General features: G+C 53.1%; 2 protein-coding genes across 3 annotated transcripts; both read right to left on the bottom strand.

The window, feature by feature from the left end:
• Window positions 1-2,421: 2,421 nt before the first annotated feature.
• Window positions 2,422-6,066, bottom strand: LOC141977326 (interferon-inducible GTPase 5-like). Its single transcript, XM_074938749.1, has 2 exons — window positions 5,956-6,066; window positions 2,422-4,395 (listed from the first exon to the last, which is right to left on the bottom strand). Exon 2 carries the CDS (start codon window positions 4,383-4,385, stop codon window positions 3,216-3,218), a length of 1,170 nt encoding a protein of 389 aa, XP_074794850.1. The 5' UTR covers window positions 4,386-4,395; window positions 5,956-6,066; the 3' UTR covers window positions 2,422-3,215.
• Window positions 6,067-20,753: 14,687 nt separating this feature from the next.
• Window positions 20,754-24,130, bottom strand: LOC141977184 (uncharacterized). 2 transcript variants are annotated; one of them, XM_074938543.1, is made up of 4 exons: window positions 24,076-24,130; window positions 23,885-23,955; window positions 22,680-23,612; window positions 20,754-21,731 (listed from the first exon to the last, which is right to left on the bottom strand). In XM_074938543.1, the coding sequence occupies exons 3-4, from the start codon at window positions 22,765-22,767 to the stop codon at window positions 20,896-20,898; spliced, it is 924 nt and encodes a 307-aa protein (XP_074794644.1). In that variant the 5' UTR covers window positions 22,768-23,612; window positions 23,885-23,955; window positions 24,076-24,130; the 3' UTR covers window positions 20,754-20,895. The 2 variants fall into 2 exon arrangements, with proteins under 2 accessions (XP_074794644.1, XP_074794645.1); XM_074938544.1 differs by having other exon boundaries at window positions 20,754-21,704.
• Window positions 24,131-25,154: the final 1,024 nt, after the last annotated feature.

The raw sequence follows: 25,154 nt of genomic DNA, 5'->3' as shown, positions 1-25,154 counted from the left end.
GGAGCTCTGGGCTGGGGTAAGGGATTGGGGTGCAGGAGGGGGTTCAGGGTCTGAGAGGGAGTTTGGGTGCAGGAGGGGCTCTGGGCTGGTGCAGGGTCTTGGGGTGCAAGAGAGAGTGAGGGGTGTGGGCTCTGGGAGGGAGTTTGGTGCAGGAGGGAGCAGAGTGTTGGGGTGCAGTAGAGGGTGCGAGGTGCAGGCTCTGGCCAGGAGGCGCTTACCACAGGTGGCTCCTGGCCGGTGGCACAGCAGGGCTCAGACAGGCTGCCTGCCTGCAATAGCCCCACGCCACTCCCGGAAGCGGCTGGCTGCTGGCACATCTCCGCTTGTGCCTGGGGGGAGGGGGAGAGCGTGTCTCTGCGCTGACCGTGCCCGCAAGCGCCACCCCCACAGCTCCCATTGGCAGATTCCCGAGATCGGGGCCCCATCGTGCCAGGTGCTGCACAGACCCCGACCAAGATCAGGGCCCCCATTATGCCAGGAGCTGCACAGCCCCTGGCTGAGATCAGGGCCTCCATTATCTGAGCACTGCACAGTCCCACCGGTGAGAATTTTCAGAAGATCTCAGCTCTCATGAACTCCTGGAAATGAGCGGGGAGATTTTCGAGCCAGCCCAGCGCACTGCTGCTGATGGGGACAATATGTCACCTGTGAATAGGCAGAGCCATGCTCAGACCCAGCCTTCTCCCTTGGCTGCTCTCTAGGTCAGAGGAGCCGTGGGGAGCCCTGCAGCCGCTCTCGCTCGCCCGAAAGGCCTGGCAGGAAGACGGGGAGCACACGGCTTTCTCGGACCCCATCCCAGCTCCACGCACAGGAACAGAGGACACCGGCATTGGGGCCTGGCTATTTCTACTGAAGCCAAGGGAGAGTCTGAGGAACTAGAGCCGGGCCCAGTCTTTTCAGACACAACTTTTGCAGGTGAAAAACGCAGATTCGTCGACTGCAGAGCCGGAAGGGGACTGCCCTGGGGCCCATCTAATCCACCCAGGGCAGGTGGAGGCAGGTGGAGGGTCCGTGGCAGCTCCACACAGCTGCCCACCTGGCCCTTTCTGTGGCCAGCCTGCGGCTCCGACCCCCTCCCACCCGCAGCCCCCAGAGCCGGGCTGGGGAGAGCTGCGCTGGCAGCTGGGGGGAGCCTGGGTCCCTCCACTTACCCTGGGCGGGAGGCCTGAGCAGAGATGCCCAGGAAGGTGCAGGCAGCGGCGTGTGTTCAATGTACCTTTATTAAACCAGCGCGGTGACTGTGAACCCAAAGGCAACAAATACCGAGATTAGTGAATGAAGGTAAACGTGGATACGCGCTGCCTGGCGGGTGTGGAATCTAACAACGTTATTACGTTAAACATGATCTGTGGCAGGGAGTGAATGAGTCAATGAAGCGTCACGTGATCGCAAGATGCCGTGATTAGAATCGATATTGACTGTCAGCCTGTTTATATGGCGATGGGCCATATTATGGGCCAATTATTGTGAGTTGTTTGTATTACGGTAGCAAATAGAAACCAGGGCCCCCTTGTGCCAGGCGCTGTACGAAGATATAACACAAAGACAGGCCCTCCCAGAAGAGCTTTCAATCTCAGTGTAAGACTATTGGCAATAGGTAGATTCAACAAACAGGCCAAGAAAACGAGCAAGGAAACAACAAGACGATACTGGTCAGCATGGAAAACCACACACACAGCAAACCCACTGCCCCAGCATTGCAGCTAAATGCAACTGACCCGATTCACCGGGCAGGATTCTAATGAGGCTTTTGGGCCTTGTCTTCAAAGGCCAGGTTTATTGGGTCCGCGGCTCTAACCCCCTACCCCGTGGACGCTCTTGTGCCGGTAGAATGGTGACATTCTCCGGTTCAGCTTAAACCCCCTCCCAAGTGACATAAACGAAACTGAAAAAAGCCACTCTTCTGCCAGCGTGAGAGTGTCCACACACAAGGTTACACCAGGGTCATTCTATCGGTTTAAATTCACACCTTAGGTTGTACCGAAAAACTTTCCCATGAGGACAAGGCCTTCAGCTTCTAAGCTGCAATGGAGCTCCAGCTGATTGGCCCCAGCTGGGATCTGGCCCCGTTGACTCTAATGGAATGACAGCTGATCTGCCCCAGTGCGGGGATCCAGTCCATTCATGTTTGTAAGGTGCTCAGATACCGAAGGGAAGGAGGAGCCCAGCGGGACCTAAGTTGAAAGAACCGGATTCAGTATAATTTTATTTTTGTTGTATGAATGTGAAGAAGGAAGCTGCCTCATTCCTTGTGGGGTAAAACCTCAGGAGCACTGAGCTGTCACTGAGTCTGTCTCATTCATTATGGGTGCTTTGACTGGTGTGCAACGACGCCCCAGATGGTTTATGGTGGGCAATACACCGTGTTTATTGAGAGTACAATTTTAAGTATTAAAATCAGCATGTGCTTCCATTCACACACACACACACACAGCCAAAAGGTTCTGCAGCTGAATCTTACAGTTACTAGTCCTTAGTGTTGCTCGGACAGTTCCAGTGGCCAGCTGAACCTGCACATGAGGGAGGGGAGCTGGGCTGTTGAATGCATTCGAAGCTCCGAGGTTGATGCAGAACGAACCCGAAGTCCCATGGCAATACACCCTTCCTTTATAGTGATAAGTTCCCATACAAATCTATGGACATACCTGTGTTACACCAGAGCTGTCAATCACGAGGTATACAAGGTTGCTCTTAATTAGCATTATTGTGAGTTGTTACCGGGAGGATCTGCAGCTATTTCTTTCTTGTCCCTTTGGCTCAACTCCTTATCTCGTCCTTGGGGCGTATGCCTTTGCTTTAGGGTCGTCAATCTGCCATCCAGGTGATTTATCATAAAGTTGGTGCCTCTTGACTCCTCCACTCCCTTCTTGACCATCCGGCCCAGTTGTCCTGGCTCAGTTAATTACCATACATTCTTCACTCACATCAAACAGTAAATAACGTAATTACAGTCATAAAACATCTATCTTTCGAAGAACAAATGTTAACACAATCAGCAAAAAATAAACGCAGAATAATTTTTTCGTACTAATTCAAAGCTAGCAAAATGGAGTATAAGGCAAAATAAGCAAAATTTTACTTAAGACAATTTCTTCCCATTAGGCTTTTGGCCTACACATGCAACTCCTGGATGAAGAAGCAGGAATCTTTCCTGCTTGAAGTCCAAGACTGTGTCTTCTAGACAGCAGCAGGCTCGTCCAATGCAACAGCAAATCCTAGATGGTGTTTTCCCGTTCGGCCTCCAGAGCTTTGCTCAGAACCTGCTGGGTGTCGTCAGCTACAGAGGCCAAACACTTCCGCAGCATGAAGTAGGTGGTAACCAGCGCCACCCCTCCAGACACCATGGCACCAAATACGGGGAGGCGCTTCCACGAATATTCCGCTACCATCACGGCGGCCCCCACCGAATCCGACAATAGCTTCAGAGCCATCATGGGGGTCGTTCCCAAGGACGTCATCACAGCCGTCAGCTCCCGCACGGGCTCCCCAACCTGCCGGGCGAGAGCAGAGAGGGACCTGTCGTCCACGCCAAAGCTGCTGTAGTGTCGGAACAGGTGTTTCCTGAAGCCAAAGAAGGTGCACAAGAAAGCGAGGCCTGGGACAGGAATGGCAGTGAGAAGACATAAGAAAAGGGCTGTTTTCCAAATCTCCCCCTTCAGGGCGGCTTTCTTCTGGTTGATGATGGGCGAGGCGACAGCAGGCAGGCTAAGCAGGAAGGCGTGTCTCTTCAGGCTCAGCAGCTCCATCTGCAAAGTTTGTCGCAGGAGGGGAAAATCGTAGCAGTTGGTTTCCCTACTCGAAACGACAAAAACCTGTGGGTGGCCCACTCCCTCAGCTGCTACCCCTCTCCTGCAGTCCTCCCTGATCTGCTGCAGGATCCTCTCCTGGTTGTAGCTGGAGGAACGCTGCCTCCTGGAAGCATCCAGGTCCACGTCGGCTTTGGAGCGCACAAAGTAGAACCTCTTGCCCATTCTCTGGATCTCACGGACCAGCCTGGCGTGGTCGGAGCGGAAGCGCTGGGAGCCGACGATGATGAAGAACTCGTATTGGCTCAAATTGAGCCGCTCACAGTAGGTGTCTAGAGGGAAATAGAATGTCCCCACCCCTGGCAGGTCCCAGAGCGTGACACCTGGAAGGATGGGATCTGGATAAACCATCGGCTCCCTCATGGTATCTAACATCCCAGTTTCAGCAGCGCCTTCATCACTAGCACATAGCCCCCGCATGGCGTTGATGAGGGAAGACTTTCCGGAGCCTGACTCCCCCGTGATGGCGATGCTGAGGGTGTGGCTCTTAAACGACTCCAGCGGTCTCTGCTGCACATTAGAAATCGCATCTGTCAGCCTCCCTTCATAGACAGCGGCTTTGAACTCATCGAGAGCCATGGCGCTCAGTCTGCGGCAGAGAAGAAGAAACATTAGAAGGACCTCTATTCGACATTGGTGAGGCCTCATCTGGAGTACTGTGTCCAGTTTTGGGCCCAACACTACAAGAAGGATGTGGAAAAATTGGAAAGAGTCCAGCAGAGGGCAACAAAAATGATTAGGGGACTGGAACACGTGACTTATGAGGAGAGGCTGAGGGAAATGGGATTGTTTAGTCTACCGAAGAGAAGAATGAGGGGGGATTTGATAGCTGCTTTCAACTGCCTAAAAGGGGGTTCCAAGGAGGATGGATCTAGACTGTTCTCAGTGGTAGCAGATAACAGAACAAGGAGTAATGGTCACAAGTTGCAGTGGGGGAGGTTTAGGTTGGATATTAGGAAAAACTTTTTCACTAGGAGGGTGGTGAAACACTGGAATGCGTTACCTAGGGAGGTGGTGGAACCTCCTTCCTTACAAGTTTTTAAGGTCAGGCTTGACAAAGCCCTGGCTGGGATGATTTGATTGGGGATCGGTCCTGCGTTGAGCAGGGGGTTGGACTAGATGACCTCCTGAGGTCCCTTCCAACCCTGATATTCTATGATTCTATGATTGAACATTTCAGCTCCTAGTTAAGGCTATGTCCAGAAAATCCTGCGCCAACAGCGCAGTGTCAAGCCCTCAAAAGTTAGGAAAAGGCACATTTATGGTGGCCCATGCAACCTTAACTCTGCCCCTTACGTATCAGACCTGTGCACTGAATGAGGCAGGGGCTGTGTGGAAAAAACAGGAGTTGTTTGGTTTTAATCATTATTTATTATTTGTAGCATAGTAGTGCATAGGAACCCCGACCGAGACCAGGGACCCCATTGTGCCAGGAGCTGCACAGGCCCTGGCTGAGATCAGGGCCCCCATTATCTGAGCACTGCGCAGCCCCACAGGTGAGAATTTTCACAAGATCTCAGCTCCCATGAACTCCTGGAAATGAGCGGGGAGATTTTCGAGCCAGCCCAGCGCACTGCTGCTGACGGGGACAATATGTCACCTGTGAATAGGCAGAGCCATGCTCAGACCCAGCCTTCTCTCTTGGCTGCTCTCTAGGTCAGAGGAGCCGTGGGGAGCCCTGCAGCTGCTCTCGCTCACCCGAAAGGCCTGGCAGGAAGACGGGGAGCACACAGCTTTCTCGGACCCCATCCCAGCTCGGCGCACAGGAACAGAGGACACCGGCATTGAGGCCCAGCTATTTCTACTGATGCCAAGATAGAGTCTGAGGAACCAGAGCCGGGCCCAGTCTTTTCAGCCACAGCTTTTGCAGGTGAAAAACGCAGATTCATCGACTGCAGAGCCGGAAGGGGACTGTCCTGGGGGCCACCTAATCCGACCCCCCGCGGGCCACAGGCCGGACATCGTCCCCAGCATGAGTTCCTCTGCAGGGCGGCTTAGCAGCTGCCCCAAACACAGCCCCAAACTGCAGCCACACCGGGGGAGGCGCGAAGGGGGCCCAGGGGCCAGGTGTTCCCCAGGAACTCACAGGAGGGAGGGGAGAGGAATTTGAGGATGGGGAGGAAAATCCCTAGCAGGGGGAATCTCTTACCGTCCCCAAGGGTGGGCTGCGCTCAGGGGAGGTTGATGGTCTCCGGGAAGGGGCAGCAATCTGTGGGCACACGGCTCACCCCGTCCCGCCCGCAGTGTCTCAGCTGCTGTCACCGTCTGTGGGCGCCTCGCTCCCCCTCTTCCTGCCGCCCCCTCTCTGTGCGGGGCCTCCCCTGCCTGCCTTTGGCTGGGCCCCCGGCTCTCTCCTGCTGCCTTCCTCCAGCTCTGGCTCCAGCGAGTGGGGAAAGTGAAAGCAGCAGCTGGCTAGGAAGCAGGGCAGGGCCTCACCCCAGCCGGCTGGGGGGTGGGGAGGTAATAGGGGTGGGGCAGAGTGGAGCCGAGATACCTGCCCCCCCTCAGCACATTTCCAGGTGGACACACAGCCCTAAATGTCACAATGCAGTCAGGGGGTGACAGTGTGTACTTATAACACACACACACACACACACACACACCCCCCATACCCACAGAGCGAGCGAGCGAGAGAGAGCAGAACTCAGCCCCTCCAGCATGGGGCAGCAGGGAAATATGCACATACACTAGGGTGACCAGTAGGGACAGTCCCAATTTTTGGGTCTTTTTCTTATATAGGCTCCTATTCCCCCCCACCCCGGTCCCGATTTTTCACACTTGCTGTCTGCTCACCCTAACATACACACCTACATGCACACACTGGTGCATGGCAGAGACACAGAGTGCAGACGGCACACACGCTCAGTGCAGGGCACAGACACACAGTGCAGAGACCGGACACGCTCGGGGCCCCCTCAATCTGGACAGGCGAAGCACAGTTCTGCTGCCCTTTGCTCACACAATAAGGATAACAACATTTCATGACCCCTGCACTGACGTGATTTGTAACCCTACACCAGCCAAAGTTGATCACATTGGCACACAGCTCTGTCTGGAAGAAAAAAGGGAAGAAAGAGAACCCGGGGAACTACAGACCGGTCAGCCTCACTTCAGTCCCTGGCAAAATCATGGAGTGGGCCCTCAAGGAATCCAATTTGAAGCGCTTGGAGGAGAGGAAGGTGAGATAACTGGCTCTGTGGATATGGTGAAAGCAATGGCCGTGATATATTTTGACTTTAGCAAAGCTTTTGATACGGTCTCCCACAGTATTCTTGCCAGCAAGTTAAAGAAGTATGGGCTGGATGAATGGACTATAAAGGTGGATAGAAAGCTGGCTAGATCGTCGGCTCAATGGGTAGTGACTAGTTGGCAGCCGGTACCCGGGGTCGGTCCTGGGGCCAGTTTTGTTCAACATCTTTATTAATGATCTGGATGATGGGATGAATTGCACCCTCAGCAAGTTTGCAGATCACACTAAGCTCAGGGAAGAGGTAGGTACGCTGGAGGGTAGGGATAGGGTCCAGAGTGACTTAGACAAATTGGAGGATTGGGCCAAAAGACATCTGTTGAGGTTCAACAAGGACAAGTGCAGAGTCCTGCACTTAGGAAGGAAAAATCCCATGCACCGCTACAAGCTGGGGACCGACTGGCTAAGCAGCAGTTCTGCAGAAAAGGACCTGGGGATTACAGTGATGAAAAGCTGGATATGAGTCAGCAGTGTGCCCTTGTTGTTGTCAAGAAGGCCAACGGCATATTGGGCTGTATTTATAGGAATGTTGCCAGCAGATCAAGGGAAGTGATTTTCCCCCTCTATTTAGCACTGGTGAGGCCACACCTGGAGTATTGTGTCCAGTTTTAGTCCTCCCACTGCAGAAGGGATGTGGATAAATTGGAGAGAGTCCAGTGGGCAACAAATTGGAGGGCAACAAAAATGATCAGGGGGCTGAGGCTCATGACTTACAAGGAGAGGCTGAAGGTACTGGGGTTATTTAGTCTGCAGAAGACAAGAGTGAGAGGGGATTTGATAGCAGCCTTCAACTACCTGGAGGGGGGTTCCAAAGAGGATGGAGCTCGGCTGTTCTCAGTGGTGGCAGATGACAGAACAAGGAGCAATGTTTGCAGTGGGGGAGGTCTAGGTTGGATATTAGGAAAAACTTTTTCACTAGGAGGGTGGTGAAGGTCAGGCTTGACAAAGCCCTGGCTGGGATGATTTAGTTGGGGATTGGTCCTGCCTTGAGCAGGGGATTGGACTAGATACCTCCTGAGGTCTCTTCCAACCCTAATCTTCTATGATTCTATGGTCAATGCTGAATGGTGAAGGCATAAGGTTTCAGGGTTAGGTACCACCGCATAATCCGAGGGTTTGTCTCCTTTGCTGTTTGTAGCCACTTCAGAGATGAGTGGTCAGTTACTAGTACGAAGGGGCTGCCTACAAGATAATATAATAAGGTGTCCATGGCCCACTTGACGGCCAGTGCTTCCTTCTCAACCACCACATAATTTCACTCTCGGGGGAACAGTTTACGGCTGATATATAATATAGGGTGTTCCTCCCCATCTACCTCCTGTGAAAGGACTGCCCCCAGGCCCACCTCTGACTCATCAGTCTGTAACAGGAACTCCCTGTCAAAGTCAGGGCTGAAGAGCACCAGTTCATGCCTCTTGCCAGACAATTTTTCATTTCTTGGGGTTGGCCATCAACCCGGCATCCCGCAGGGCCCGTAGGACGGTGGTGACCTGGTTGAGGTGGTCCTCCCAACAGCGGCTGTAAATTATCACATTGTCAAGGTACGCAGCCACAAATGATTTGTGTTGCTGTAGGACCCGATCCATCAATCTCTGGAAGGTGGCTGGTGCCCCATGAAGACCTAAAGGCATTCGGGTGAATTGATACCACCTGGTGGGGGTAGCAAAGGCAATCTTCTCCCGAGAGCTCAGACTTAGGGGGAGTTGCCAATACCCCTTTGTGAGGTCCAGGGTACTGATGGACTGTGCGTCCCCCAGGCAGTCTGGTAGTACATCAATCTGCGGCATTGGGTAGGCCTCACATTTTCAAATATTACTGACCCTCTTAAAGTCGATGCAGAAGCGGACCGTCCCATCCGGTTTAGGGACCAAGACGATGGGGCTGCGCCAGTCACTTTGCGATTTCTCAATTAACCTGATGCACCGGAGATTGGTCCTGGCAGAAACCACCAGGGTCGGAGAGCTCCTGGACTACGACAGAGGGGACTGGGTGGATCCCTGTGTGCTCGGTCAGCTCATGGGGCTTTTCACCCTTCCGACCCCCCTGCACTTACACCAGGGGGCTGCCTTGTCACGCGTTTCTCTCGTCTTCCTGCAGGGGGCCCTGCGCAAGGGTGTTCCCCACCCACCCCTTACCCTGGGCCCTCCGGACCTTTTTATTCAGCCCCTGTTCCATGACCACCACCACCCCCGGCCTCCCCGCTCCCACACTCCAAGCCGGCTGCGCACCCTGAAGCCGGTTTGGTTCCGGACCGTGCCCAGAGACCAACTGCACATGCTCATGCTCTACCCTCTGCATTTCCTCACCCTCGTGTCCCGCCCCGATACCAAATTGCGGGACTATTTACCACCTGTCGAGGGTGAGGAGCCCCGCTGGGCCAGCCTTTATTCCACCTTGGTCCCACGGCCTGCCAGGGCCAGCTTCTATTCCGCCTTCATGGAGCCATGAGCACGTGCGTCCACCTGGCGCGGTTCACCCCCATTCCCGAGTCCTGCCCCTTCTGCGTCGTGAGGGAGACCCTGGTGCAAGCCTATCTTGAATGTGCCTGGTTGCAGCCCCTGTTCCGGCTCCTCCTTGTCAACCTCTTCCTGGCCCTGGCTAAAGGCACCATCTACAATACCAGGAGGAGGATGCTAGACGAGGGGTGCTCCATGACTGTGTGGCCTATTTCCATTCCTCCCTGGTCTCATACATCTGGGCAGAGTTCCTCTGGGTGGCATCCGCTGGCTCCCTTGACAGCTTTGAGGAGCAGTGGGAGCTGTCCGGGGTTCTCTGTTCGGTGTACCCCTCTGTACCCCTAGTTTTGAACCTATGACCTTCACTCCTGTCCCAGTTATTCCTTAGCTGTCCCCCGTCTTCATTTGGTTCCTGGGTCCAGTGGTCCCTCCTGCTAGGCTGGGGGAGGGGCCTTTAGAAGTCCCAGGATTTCCAATAAGGCCTCACTACAGTTCCTGATTGCAGAATACAGTAAATCTGTTGCAAAAAAGTGGTTTATAGCATCATATGAACCAACCACTATCAGAGCTCAATGCAACTACAGTCCGCATGCCCCAGGCTAGTCTAAGCAGTGTCAGTGATTCCCAGACACTTGGCCAGTCCTAAGCTCAGCCTCAACAAGCAAGTCAGTGTATAAACTCTGCAGCAGTAGCTCAAACTCCAGCTCAGGAATAAAACGAAAATCTGACCGGAGCAATTTAAGAATTTAGTCTCCAGTTGGGGTTTAACAGCCAGACCCTTTTTGCACTGGTGCAAATGACGACACAACATGGTTCTGTTCCCTGTGTTCAATATCTTCAACAATGATTTAGATAATTGCATGGAGAGTACATTTATACACTTTGTGTATTCTGTGTGATACCAAGCTGGGAGGGGTTGCAAGTGCTTTGGAGGATAGAATTAAAATTCAAAATGACCTGGAGAAACTGGAGAAATGGTCTGAAGTAACCAGGATGAAATTCAATAAGGACAAACGCAAAGTGCTCCACTTAGGAAGGATCAATCCGTTGCACACACACAAAATGAGAAATGACTGCCTAGGAAGGAGTACTGCGGAAAGGGATCTGGGGGTTCTAGTGGATCACAAGTTAAAGGTGAGTTAACAGTGTTGCAAAACAAGCAAATGTCATTCTGGGATCTGTTAGCAGGCATGTTGTAAGCAAGACCTGAGACGTAATTCTTCCGCTCTACTCTGCACTGATTAGGCCGCAAATGGAGTATTGTGTCCAGTTCTGGGCCCCACATTTCAGGAAAGATGTGAAGAAATTGGAGCAAGTCCAGAGAAGAGCAAGAAAAAAAACATGAGCTATGAGGGAAGATTGAAAACACTGGGATTGTTCAGTGTTGAGAAGAGAAGACTGAGAGGGGACATGATAACAGTTTTCAAGTACATAAAAGGTTGTTACAAGGAGGAGGGAGAAAAATTGTTCTTCTGAACCTCTGAGGATAGAACAAGGAGAAATGAGCTTAAATTGCAGCAAGGGCGGTTTAGACTGAACATTTGGAAAACCTTCCTGTGAGGGTGGTTAATCACTGGAATACTTTGCCCAGGGAGGCTGTGGAATCTCCATCACTGGAAAAAACAATGAGGAGGACTTTTGGCACCTTAGAGACTAACAAATTTGGTTGGGCATAAGCTTTCGTGGGCTAAAACCCACTTCATCGAATGCATGGAGTGGAAAATATAGTAGGAAGATATATATAGATAGTGCATGAAAAGACGGGAGTTGCCTTTCCAAGTGTGGGGTCAGTTCTAACAAGACAATTCAATTAAAGTGGGATATTATCAACAGGAGAAAAAAAATCACTTTTGTAGTGGTAATCAGGGTGGCCCATTTCAAACAGTTGACAAGAAGGTGTGAGTAACCGTGGGGGAAATTAGCATGGGGAAATTTAGTTTTTGTAGTGACCTATTTATTAGGGGGAGGGATAGCTCAGTGGTTTATGCATTGGCCTACTAAACCCAGGGTTGTGAGTTCAATCCTTAAAGGGGCCATTTGGGGAGTGGTCCTGCTTTGAGTTGGGGATTGGTCTAGATGACCTCCGGTCCCTTCCAACCCTGATATTCTATGATCCACTCCCAATCTTTTTTCAGGCCTAATTTCATGGTGTCCAGTTTGCAAATGAACTGCAGTTTCTTGTTGGATTCTGTTTTTGAATTTTTTTTTGTTGAAGAATTGCCACTTTTAAGTCTGTTATTGAGTGTCCAGGGAGGTTGAAGTGTTCTCCAACTGGGTTTTGAATGTTATAATTCTTGACGTCGGATTTGTGTCCATTTATTCTTTTGCGTAGAGATTGTCTGGTCTGGCCAATGTACTTGGCAGAGGGGCTTTGGAGGTTTTCAAGATCAGGTTAGACAAGTTCCTGCCAGGGATGGTCTAGATAATACTTAGTCCTGCCGTGGGTGCAGGGGACTGGACTACATGACCGCTTGAGGTCCCTCCAGTCCTACGATTCTATGCCTGAGAATCAGCCCAGTGCCTGATTGCCTCAGGTCTTCCTAAGCAGGAGACAGATTGCCAGGGGACCAATTCCCCATGTTTCTCTTTGTGCACCAGACACGGGGTGGGGGCAGAGAGTTCAGGGTTTCAGGTCTATGCTCTACTTGGAAGAAGGCTGAGGAAGGGGTTACCAGGCTGCCCCGGGAAGAAGAGAAGAGGACCTGCAATTGCTGAGGACAGAATGATTCACTCTGCAGCTGTGAATAGATGTAACCCTCCTGCCAGTCAGAGTTGGCAGCAAAAAGGGCTGGGCTCAGTATCTAGGGGTTCCTTTTCAACAATACAACACAAAAATGGCTCGAGTCCCCACCCAGTGACCTGGGACAATTACACACCACCCCCTGGGCGCCTTTAAGAGGCAATACTTCCCCACTCGCAAGCACAGAGTCTGAGTGTAGCAAAGAAACTTTTAAATAAAAGGAGGAAGTAACTTGGCATTAATTTGGGAAAACACCACAAACAGAGTTCATGCACATAAACCATGAGCAAAAGACCCACCCCCAAGTGGGTTGGCCGGTGTCCTTTTCCCTCAAGTTCAGCAACCCAAAAGTCCCTTTAACCTGCCTGTCCCTTCTCTGCACCCCACTCACAGTTGCTGTCCTTGGTCAGTGCAGCCCCAGAGTTCAGAGGTGCATCTGCAGAGTTCACCTCCCACCCAGGGGCTGGGGTAAAGAGGCCCCTTTCTCACTCTGCTGTCCAGGCACTCACTCACCACTCCTCTCCACTGGCTGCCCTGCTGGATGCAACATCTTCAGCAGGGACGTCCTTAGGATTTATGGGGCCCTACGCAGTATTGTTAAACTGGTGCCCCTATGCCCGATGGCAGCCCGGGCTCACAGCCCGGGGGGGAGGGACAAGGCAGTAAAGGATAGCGAGCCGCCCGGCCCGCCTCATGGCAGTGGAGAGTCACAGCTCCCCGCAGAGACCCCCGTACCCTCTCCCTCAGGCAGAATGTGCAGCACCGATGCATTTGGCTCCGTGAATACGGGCCCTTCCTAAGCAGACTGGAGCGCGCACTGGGTGTGCGGGAGCCGAGCTGCTCTTACCTGCTGTCATGGGCGGTGGGTGAAACTGTCACTTGGGGATGTTAGCTCCCCAGCCCACCTCTGGCCCCGCCCATACTCCACTCCTGCTCCGCCCCAGACCCCGCCCCCACTCTGCCCAGGCCCCGCCCTCTCCCCACTGTCTCCCTCCTCTCTTCCCTCCCCCTTCCTGATCACCCCCTTCCAGTCAAATTCCTGAACCCAAATGAAGGAAATGACATTTGAAAAAAACACTCTTCTGCCATTTCTTTCTCAAGAAAATGGAGCATGTTTCCCACGGCATGCCAGAAGGGGAAGACTGGACAGGCAGAAGGTACCTAATTAAAAGCACTAAACTTGGGAATAAAAAACGTCAGTCTCGGGTTTTTTGATATGCCCTGAAGTTTGTCAGAAATTTATTTGCAAAAACTTTGTCGTAAGGGCAAGTCAGCTGTCTTGCTGAATACAACATTAGATATTATGGAATACATGATGCAGCTCTTCTCTGTTTCACATTGTCTCAATCAGTTTTTCTAAGCTGATTTTATATTTTAAATGTACTCTTAAGCCTTCAGAAATTAATCATTCCCGATGACTACACATTTACCTCACTGAAACAAAGACATTATTTTCAATTAGTCAGTCACAGAGGTTTCAGGTGTTCATAACAACGTTCACTGTTTTTAGAAAAAGGGAACCCTAATTTACTTTGTGTGATCTCCAGAACAATAGACATGTTTATGAAATATCACCAACTTTAAAAAATATGACAGGTTTCAGAGTAGCAGCCGTCTGAAATCTGTCATGTACATTGGTCAAACTGGACAGTCGCTACGTAAAAGAATAAATGGACACAAATCAGACGTCAAGAATTATAACATTCATAAACCAGTCGGAGAACACTTCAATCTCTCTGGTCACTCGATCTCTGACCTAAAAGTCGCAACATTACAATAAAAAGACTTCAAAAACAGACTCCAACGAGAGACTGCTGAATTGGAATTAATTTGCAAACTGGATACAATTAACTTAGGCTTGAATAGAGACTGGGAGTGGATGAGTCATTACACAAAGTAAAACTATTTCCCCATATTTATTCCCCCCCCCCGCCACTGTTCCTCAGACGTTCTTGTCAACTGCTGGAAATGGCCCACCTTGATTATCACTACAAAAGGTTTTCTTCCCCCTTCCCCTTCCCTGCCCCCGCTCTCCTGCTGGTAATAGCTCACCTTAAGTGATCACTCTCCTTACAGCGTGTATGGTAACACCCATTTTTTCATGTACTGTGTGTATATAAATCTCCCCACTGTATTTTCCACTGAATGCATCCGATGAAGTGAGCTGTAGCTCACGAAAGCTTATGCTCAAATAAATTGGTTAGTCTCTAAGGTGCCACAAGTCCTCCTGTTCTTTTTTTAAAAAATATGTTTCCAAAGATTTTAGGCATCACAAAGGGTTTGGTATCTCACGAAGGTTCTGATTTTGCTGGAGGGTTCTCTTAAAACTAGTTCATCAAATAGTCAGAAGTAAAGCAATGGAAACTCGTTGTCCATCTATCTGGCAGGAAAGGGGTGGATGAGGAGCCGGCGGGGGGGGACGGGAGCTGATGGGAGAAACGGATGGAACGGCAGGGAACTGTGACTCTCCGCTGCCGTGAGGCAGGGTGGGCGGCTCGGTATCCTTTGCTGCCTCGTCCCCCACCCAGGCTGCGAGCCCGGGCTGCCATTGGGCATAGGAGCACCAGTTTAATAATACTATGTAAGGCCCCATAAATCCTAAGGACGGCCCTGGCGCTGCCCATGAACGTAAGTCAATAACATCCCTTCTTGTGCTACAGACTCTTGATAACAGCCAGCCTCGCGTTTAGAGATCCAGGAGATCTGGGTTCGAATCCGCCACCGACTCCTCTTGTGACATGGGACAAATCACTGGATTTTCAAGAATCAACGCACCATGAGTGCGCAGTGCACTGGCTAACAGGGGGACACGATTCAGGTGGGTAGGAGTTTCATAGATTCATAGATATTAAGGTCAGAAGGGACCATTATGATCATCTAGTCTGACCTCGTGCACAACGCAGGCCACTGAATCTCACCCACCCACTCCTGCGATAAACCTCTCACCTATGTCTGAGCTATTGAAGTCCTCAAATCATGGTTTAAAGACTTCAAGGTGCAGAGAATCCTCCAGCAAGTGATCCGTGCCCCATGCTGCAGAGGAAGGCGAAAAACCCCCAGAGCCTCTGCCAATTTGCCCTGGAGGAAAATTCCTTCCCGACCCCAAATATGGTGATCAGCTGAACCCTGAGCATGTGGGCAAGATACACCAGCCAGATACCCAGGAAAGAATTCTCTGTAGTAGCTCAGATCCCACCCCATCTAACATCCCATCACAGGCCATTGGGCCTATTTACCATGAATAGTTAAAGATCAATTAATCGCCAAAATCATGTTATCCCATCATACCTTCTCCTCCATAAACTTATCGAGTTTAATCTTGAAGCCAGATAGGTCTTTTGCCCCCACTGCTTCCCTTGGAAGGCTGTTCCAGAACTTCATGCCTCTGATGGTTAGAAACCTTCACCTAATTTCAAGTCTAAACTTCCTGATGGACACTTTATATCAATTTGTTCTTGTGTCCACATTGGTACTGAGCTTAAATAATTCCTCTCCCTCTCTGGTATTTATCCCTCTGATATATTTATAGAGAGTAATCATATCTCCCCTCAGCCTTCTTTTGGATAGGCTAAACAAGCCAAGGTCCTTGAGTCTCCTTTCATAAGACAGGTTTTCCATTCCTCGGATCATCCTAGTAGCCCTTCTCTGTACCTGTTCGAGTTTGAATTTATCCTTCTTAAACATGGGAGACCAGAACTGCACCCAGTATTCCAGGTGAGGTCTCACCAGTGCCTTGTATAACGGTACTAAAAACTCCTTATCTCTACTGGAAATACCTCGCCTGATGCATCCCAAGACCACATTAGCTTTTTTCACGGCCATATCACATTGGCGGCTCATAGTCATCCTGTGGTAAACCAATACTCCAAGGTCCTTCTCCTCCTCCGTTACTTCTAATTGATGCGTCCCTAGCTTATAACTAAAATTCTTGTTATTAATCCCTAAATGCATGACCTTACACATCTCACTATTAAATTTCATCCTATTACTATTACTCCAGTTTACAAGGTCATCCAGATCCTCCTGTATGATATCCCCGTCCTTCTCTAAGTTGGCAATACCTCCCAGCTTTGTATCATCCACAAACTTGATTAGCACATTCCCACTTTTTGTGCTGAGGTCAGTAATAAAAAGATTAAATAAGATTAGTCCCAAAACTGATCCCTGAGGAACTCCACTAGTAACTTCCTTTCAGCCTGACAGTTCACCTTTCAGTAGGACCCGCTGTAGTCTCTCCTTTAACCAATTCCTTATCCACCTTTCAATTTTCATGTGGGGGGCTGTAGCCTGGAAAGCAGCAATTCGGGGAGGACCCGGAGATTCTGGTGGAACTGTCACGGAGTATGGGGGAGTCAGGGCCCTGTACCCCCACTTCCTGCGATTCACCATGACTCTCAGCCAGCCAGTAAAACAGAAGGTTTATTAGACGACAGGAACACAGTCCAAACAGAGCTTGTAGGTACAAACAGGACCCCTCAGTCAGGTCCCCAGACTGCTCCAAACTGAAACCCACTCCAGCTGTCTCACCCAGCCCTCCCCCAGGCTCCTCCTCCAGCCTTTGTCCAGTTTCCCAGAAAAGGTGTCAGCTGGCCCCAACCCCCCTCCTGGCTCAGGTTACAGGCTCAGGTATCGTCCCCCAAGTAAAGTCATTTCCTGCTATCCCATCCCCAATGCAGACAGTCCCAGTAAAACTGCCCTGCAACATTCCCAGGGCCATCTGCCCTGCTCCCTAGTGCGCCACAGGAACCCACTGCACCGGAGTGAGAGATCAAGTGCGGCCCTGGGCCGGAGAAGCAGGGGATTAGAGAGTAGGAGCTGGGAGGTGGGGTCCCCTCTGGATACAGCATGGGGGAGACCCTGACTGGAGACTGTGCCTGGCTCTGGGGGGGAGCCACGCATCAAACAGGACATTGGATAAATTGGGGAGTGTTCTGAGAAGAACTACAGAAATGATTTACCCCCAGGTGAGGAAGAGGGGAATTGGCTCCCATTGCATTACTCCTGATTTACCCCAGGGTGACTCCAATCAGCGCACGGAGCACCTGGGGCCAGGCTGGGAAATCCCAAGACTTCAAGCTGTGGGTCCAGCGCAGGGGAATGGCAGGGAACGTGGGTGAGGGGCTGGGCCATGGCCCAGAGCCAACAAGCCAGGGGTGGACACATGGGCTTGGGTCCTGATCCTGGGCCTCAGATCTCCTCCCCTCTCCTTTCCCGCAACCATCATGTGCCTGGTGCCTCCTCATTGCCACACATTAGGGTGAGTGGGGCCGGGCAGGGACTGGAAGATGGGCCTGCAAACGTGTAATGACCCTGGCAGAACTGCCGAAAACCCTCCAGCTGCGGTGAGTCCTGGCACACAGTCTCCTACTCTAAGCACTAGACCCCACTCCCCTCTCCTCCCAGAGCTGGGACAGAACCCAGGTGTCCTGGCTCCCAGCCCCCCTGCTATAACCATTGGACACCACTTCACCCGGCAGGCTGGGACACATACCCCAGTCACATGAGGGGAATCTCTGGGGGGGAGGCGCTTATCTGATGCACAGTGACATAGGAACCCTTTGGACATAGAGTTGCTGTGTGAGTGTGTGTTAGAGGGGACAAGCCCTGCTCTGTGTGTGTGTGTGTGTGTGTGTGTGTGTTCCCTCACACCCAAGACACGTGGGGGCGGGGGAGTTACTCAGTCCCATGGTTGTGTCCATGCCAGCCAGCAGTCAAGGGAGCTCTGCTCACGCATGTTTCCTGTGAGTCTCAGGTTGTACCTGCATGGAGTAGCGCAGTGGAAAGTGTCTGCACTACTTTGTATGAAGACCGTGTGTGCCTCAGTTTCCCATATGTGCTGCGCTGGCCCCTAGGGGCTGTTTTCTCTCGGGCAGGCTGCCACCCAGGGGTGCTGATCCCTGGCTGTCTCGACTTGGGGCCAGTGTCACTGGCGAGTCCATGAAGACAATGGCAAAGCCAACCTGCCGGGACATTTCTGACCTAGCAACTAACGCCCAGGGTGACCCCCCCCTTGCAGGAAGCCAGCTGGAAGAGCGGGAGCCAAGGGCGGACACACTTGGCTGGGGCTCGGAGCTGCCCATGGCCCAGGCTGTAGCTTCCGGCTCTCTGGGCTGACCGAGGACTGGCCATGCTGGGTGCAGCCACCTAACAAACCCTCCTGCCCTTCCCCCGCTGGCTGAGAGCCCCAGCAGATGCTGGGGGGGCAGTGCCCCCTTTGGGGGTGCACGTCTCCCTCAGATGCCCAACTAAGGCGGAGTTGCTGGAGGGAGGGGGCTGGAGGCGCTGAGGTTCGGTCCCAAGAGATGGTGAAGCCGCGTGGCTTCCCCGGTGACACAGTGAGACCCTAATGGGGGCTGGCCTGCTGTAGGGCGGGTGGGTCTGGTCCAGCCCAGGCAAAGCGCCACGGGCCGGGTCAATGCCCAGACCTGACCATCCCCCGCTGGGGAATGAGCTCAGACTCACACCCGCCCCTGGCTGCCCTGTGGGGCTGGACTCCTGAGTCTGCCCAGCCTTGGGGGGGTAGGAGGTCCCAGAATAGGCCACAGGTCGCCCCCTGGCACACAGAGCGAAAAACTGGACCAAGAACACTTGTGGGTCAAACTTTAGATAGACAGATAGATAGATAGATAGATAGATAGATAGGTAGAGGGAGTGTATGGGGATAGATAGATACATAGATATTTAAATGATGGCTTCAACCATTTGGCAATGGGGACATTTTGGGTTCAAATGGTGGGTGTTCCATTAAAAATATTAGTTTCCAAAAACTTAAATAAATGGCGGGTGCGCCAGGATCTTCTTAATCCTTCCCCCCATCACACCCCCCCACCGCCGTTGGCCAAACTCAAAAATGATGGGGGGGTTGACCCAATGAGCGGAAGGAGAGCAGGGCGGGGTGGGTGGGGAGGGGGCAGCATAGGAGATTTGGGGAGTGGGACGGGAGGAGAGGAGGAGATTTGGGGAGCGGGATGTGGGCAGCGAGGGAAATTTGGGGAGGAAATGCTGGCAGAAGTGGGGGCAGAAGGCTGGAGCCCGGAGCGAGGGCAGTGGGCACCCAAACCAGGAGCTGCTTGAAGCGGATGCCATGTGAACGCCTGGCCTGGGGCTGAAACCACAGAACGGGCCCAGCAGGGGGAGCTGCCAGTGCACGGAGTGCAAGGCAGGGTTGGGGGCTGCGTTGGTGGGGGACAGTCGTTGTGGGTCAAGCCAAGGGGCGGGAGGGGTCTGTGTAACCCCCATTGGAGGGTCTGAGCCGGACTTGGCCTGCGTTAGGCCCGTGCAGTGCTCTTGTTATGGGGCAGGGGAGCCAGGAGTCGACCCTGCCCCCCGAGGAGGGAGAGTTGGCTTTGTGCAGAGGTGGGGGGCTGGGACTTGGGACCCGCTCTCCAGCCCCAGGACCCCCCACCTGACACGGGGAGCTGGGGTCTTTGGAGAGCCCATTGCGGGGATCAGTTCAACGGGGCCGTTGGCAGGTCGTGTTTGTGCTTGGCAGGACGGGGACCAGGGATGGAGTGTGAACAACGGGACACTTGTTTTGGGGGGAGGGGGAGGTTTAGTTGCCTGGCTGACACCAAGCCCCTGATGTCCGGACATCTGGGCTCCCTGTTTGCACGTGAACCGAGGCGGTTTGCAAAACCTGGGAGAAAACGGGAACCAAAGCTGGGACCAATGGGTCCTTTTCGACGTAAAAAGAAAAATCAGGTGACGGTTTTCAAACTTTTTTCATTTGTTTAAAAAAAAAAAAAGGGAAGTTTTAAAAAACACCAAATCACCAACTTTTGACCCACCCCCCTCCCCTCCAGAACCATTTTTTTACCAAAAACGGGTTTGGAAAATTTTGTTTTTTCAGTGCCCCTCCCCCCACCAAAAAAAAAAAAAAAAAAAGGGCAGAAAAAGCAGGAACCGGAATATTTGTGGCTCAGGTTTTTGTTTTCCGGTTAAAACCCAGCAGGTTTCAGTATTTTAAACGTGGCAGGAGAATATTCGCTGCCTTTCTTCCCGATTTCTAACCAAAACCTCGAATGTTTTTGTTTTAGTTGAACCCAAAAATCGTTTTTGAAAATGGCATTTTTTGCATTACTCCTGATTTACACCAGGGTGAGTAAGAGGGAATCGGGCCCATTGACTCCAGTGGAGTTACTCCTAGTTTACACCGGGGAGGGGGAAATGGCATCTTGACACCTATGGAGTTACTCTGGATTTACATCACAGAGGGGAATTGGCCCTATTGACCTCCTGGAGTTACACCAGGGTGAGTGAGGTGGAATCAGCCCCATTGAGTCCAAGGGAGTTATTCCTGCTTTACACCAGAGGGAGGGGGAATCAGCCCCTTGACACCCATGGAGTTACTCCTAATTTACATCAGAGAGGGGAATCGCCCCCACCCCCGAGTCACTCCTGATTTACACCAGGGGCCGGGAGGGGAGTCTGGTTCGAAGGCGGGTGGGCCAGCACGCCAGCCGGGACAAACCACTAAGACTCAGGCCCACGGTTTTGCTCGGGTCCCTTTATTTGCTGTGGTTCCTGGCTGCCAGCCCCACATGCTGGGCTGTGCCGGGCTCGTTAACCAGCGCAGAGCCCAGGGCGGAGCCTGCCGGTGCGTGTGCCACGCCGAGGGGGGCGCTGTCATGGCTTTGCCTGCTCAGCTCAGTGGGCGACGCCGGGAGGATTCTGGCCCAGCCCCTCTCCCGTTCCCGGCTGCTGCTCCGTGATCAGGGCCACGTAGACCTCAGCTGCGGCAGCCGCCAACTGGAAAGACTTGCAGGCCGGTGCCAGAGCCCGGAGCGCCTCCTCCAGGTGCCCGGCGGCTGCTGCCAGGGCGTTCCTAGCACAGCGCCCCGTGAGGGCATCGGGCAGGTAGTCGCCCAGGCTCTGCACCACACCGGTCCCGGAGAAGGGGCCGTTCTCGGGGGGCCCTGCAGCCGTTTCCCCAGCTGGGCCCCCAGGGGCGGCACAAGCAGACACGGCCCTGGCGATCTCCTCACTGCTCCGGCGCAGGGCGTCCATCGGCAGGCGCAGCACCGGGGAGGCCTCCGCCTCCTGCAGAGCCGCCTCCAGCCGCTCGGAGAGGCTGGCGTTCCGCAGCAGCACGGCCACCACGGGGCCACCCACGCTGCCGAAGATCCCCAGGGTGGCCTGGTGGAAGTCCCGGACAATGGCCCCCTTCTCCTGCAGCGAGGTGTGGGGGGAGGCCATGCGGGCGTACAGGTCCCGGCTGGTGTTCTTCTGCACGTGTCTGTCCGTCTGCTCCTGCGTGCATCTCCTGTGCCGCCTGTAGCAGGCGCTCCAGGTTCTCCCCCACACCGACGTCGCCCCCCACCGGGTTGAGGGGCACGCTGGTGTCAAGGTGCTGGGTGAGGATGCAGAGCAGCGCGCGGGTGGCCGAGATGCATCCTTGCAGGGAGTCGAGCAGCGACTGGCTGGCGCGCACGAGCCTCTCCCTTTCGCTCTCTGTGCTGAAGAACAGGGAGAGCATCGCAGGGCTGGGAAACAAAGCAGAGAGCGCGAGCGAGGGGGTGAAAGCGGTTCCCCACCTGGATCCCAAGTGCAAGGACAAGGGGGTGTGCAATGGAACTGAGAGGCAGCCCCTTGGAAATGGAGTAGAGGGCATGTTGTTTCATATAATCCCAGAATTTGTCTGTGGAACTCACTGCCACATGATCTTGCTGAGGCAAGAACCCAGCAAGACCCAGAAAAGGGATCTGACATTTATATGGCTAATGAGGAGAGCCAGAATGACATTAGAGAAGAATTTTTTTTTAAGTTTGAAAAGATTAAACACTCTTATGCTCCATGGCATGAACCAACCTCTAACTCTCGGCTGTCAGGAAGGAACTGACCCCGAGTCAGACTCTCCCTAACCTGCTACTGAAACATCAGGTACCGTCACTAACAGAGGCAGGACACAGCGCAAAGGGCCTCTGGGCTGAGCCTGTCTGGCCAGTCCGATGGCCCTATTTATACATTAAAAAATGTTTTCCCGCTGCTCTTCCTGATTTCAATGCACTGAAAGCGCCCAGGCAAAGCCAGGAAGGTCCCAGGCCTCATAAGAAAGCCGGCAGCTTTTGTGTCTCCAGCTCAGGCATGTTTTGAGCACGTTTCAGCGCAGAAAGAGGAAAGAACAAAGCACCACAGACTAGCCACAGCGAGTTCTTTCCTGCCTCTCGAAAGCGCTGGAGGGTGACTCCCAAAGCACCCAGCAGCGTTGCCTTCGCTACTGAAAAAAGGGCTCCGACCTTCAGAGGTATTTCAGCTCCTAACTCCCTTTGGAACTGACAGAAATCAGGAGCCGAAATCCCTTGAAGCTAGGGTGACCAGACAGCAAGTGTGAAAAATCAGGACAGGGGATGGGAGGTAATAGGAGCCTATATAAGAAAAAACCCCGAATATCGGGACTGTCCCTATAAAATCAGAACATCTGGTTACCCTACTTGAAGCTGACAGCCGCGCAGGGCGAGTTCGGTGCGGCGGAGCCGAGGGCGTCTCTTGTATCTTCATTGTGACAGTTCTGGCTTCCATCCCCGGTGCCCGGAGTCTCAGGAGGATGGGAAACTCCTGGCTACCCAGGCTTGTGGCCCCGCCAGTGTGGAGAAACGCAGGGCAGGGCAGGCCCTGGAGGCCCAGATGCCAGGAAGCTACTAGGCCTGGCCCCGCCTGGATTCTTTTTTAAAATCTCCGGGTTTTCAGCCGCTCTCATGATTTTTCCTTAACATCAGGCAGCGAGGGGCTGCCCGGAGCCAGGGAAGGAGCTGGAGCAGGCCCCCTATATCCAGGAGTCCAGTAGGTACAGCACTGGGCCGGGAGTCAGAGAGGCCGCGTCCTCTTGCCAGTTCTGTCATATGGACATTGGGGAAACCCCCTCCCTTCTCTGCTGACCCGCGCGGCCTTTGTCTTCTCTCTTTGCACTGCGAGCGATTCAGAACAGGACTGTCTCTCGCTGCGTCTCAGCCGTGCCCAGCACAACGGGGCCCTGATCTCAGCTGGGGCAGGGACTGTCTCTCACTGTTGATGAAGAATTGGGAATCTCAGATCTGCTTGGACGTAATTTTTTTAATAAAAGAGTGCAGTCAATTAAAGAATCCTGGCTGTCCCACAGTCCCTCCTTCCCAGCTGCAGGGTCCCTCCTTCTCAGGGTGGCTCCCCCGCCCGGCAGAGGCCAGCGGTGGTGACGTACAGGGGCACTGCTGTGGTAGAGGGTGTGCAAAGTACATCAGGGTGTCGAGGACTCGAACCCCAGACGGCACGGTTCGTTGTCTGACCGCAGAGAGACAGGCAACACCAGCAAGGTCCGAACACAAAGCTCTTTATTGAAGAGTGCACACAACAATAGACAGCAGCCCGTCTCCAAAGAGAACCAGCAGCTGCTAAGTAAAACAAATAGGTTTTTATAGACAGTCCCGTTGCGTCACAGATTTATTCATAAAGCAGCCCACCCCCCTCATGTTAGTTAAAATCCTCTCTCTCTATTATGCATGCACTTCTACCCCCTTATTGTAGATAACTTTTAGCAAATCGTAATGCTTCACTAACTTTCTTATCGGTATGGGTGTCAGCCAGGAGACGAGGAGTTAAAAACAGAGATAACACAAGAACAGGGAGTGTAAAACAGTGCCCTCCCCAACCCCCCCCCCCGTACCTCACCAAACTGTTCCCAGAACATCTGGTACAAAAATGCAGGAATGCAGGCCTCCCTTCTTTTCTTACTCCCTGCAACGTAAACAAGCATTCTTTCATTCTACTTATCTCCTTCAGGGACTTTCCCAGCAACCTTTATTGGCCTGACTTTGGTTCGGTTGGCATAACTGCTTCATGTTTAATGTTTCTTACCTATCAAGTGTGTTACCCACTTGGCAGCTGCCGTGGGCTCCAAGAGAGCCATGATGCAAACCAGAGCAGTGCGCCATGGGGGCAATCCCGGCCCCCCATAGCCAGCTCAGACTGGGGACGTCCGGGCTATGAATCAGAGAGGGGGTGGTAAAGGGAGATCTCATCTGCAGCGGCGTGTCTGCTGTCCTGGCAGAGCGAAGGAGTGGACGTTGCTTGGCTCTCTGCTTCTAAAGCTTCCGTTAGGAGAGAAAGTCAGAGTTGGTGTAAAGCCGACAGACCCCAGTTGTCAGCAGGCGAGATTGAACCTGGGACCTCTGGGCTCATTTTCTCTCTCTCTCAGTGATCTTGGTGCCACCAAACAGGACAGAGCACCACGCCCAGGAGGTGTCATTGCCTTATTTACAGTTTGGTGTGAGTGAAGAGTGTATGGTAATTAACTGAGCCAGGACAGCTGGGCTGGATGGTCAAGAAGGGAGGGGAGGAGTCAAGAGGCACCAACTTTATGATCAATCACTCGGATGGCAGATTGACGACCCTAAAGCAAAGGCATACGCCCCAAGGACGAGATAAGGAGTTGAGCCAAAGGGACGAGAAAGAAACAGCTGCAGATCCTCCCCTAAGAACTCAAAATCATACTAATTAAGAGCAACCTTGACTACGGAGAAGACGGTCGAACTTGACTATCTAGAGGAAGTAAAAGTTGTAACAAGGTTTCCGTAGGTGAACCTGCGGAAGGATCATTAACGGGGGTTGCGGTCGGCCGGCTCGGGGTCCCCCGACGGCGTCGCAGCTTTCACGACCGAGGCCTCGGACGCCTCCCCGCGTGCAGGATGGGACCCCGGCGGCGGGGTCCCGGGCGCAGGGAGGGCAGGGCGCCCCCTCCGCGCTTGCCCCGCGCCTCCCCCCCCCAGGCGGCTGGGAGGGGCCGGCCGGGACCGAGGTCGGCAGAGGGGGTCTCCTCCATCCGCGCCGGTCTGCTGCCGGGCCACCATCGCGCCCATCCCCTCCGTGCGCGTACCCGAGCCGCCTGCCCTCTTCGGAGAGGCTGCCCGCCCGTGCGGTCTGCCCCCGGTCGCTGG

This window comes from Natator depressus, chromosome 24 (assembly GCF_965152275.1).
Source record: "Natator depressus isolate rNatDep1 chromosome 24, rNatDep2.hap1, whole genome shotgun sequence".
Classification (NCBI taxonomy): Eukaryota; Metazoa; Chordata; order Testudines; family Cheloniidae; genus Natator; species Natator depressus.
The sequence above is the reverse complement of the archived record's forward strand: the minus strand, read 5'-3'. Positions and strand labels throughout refer to the sequence as shown.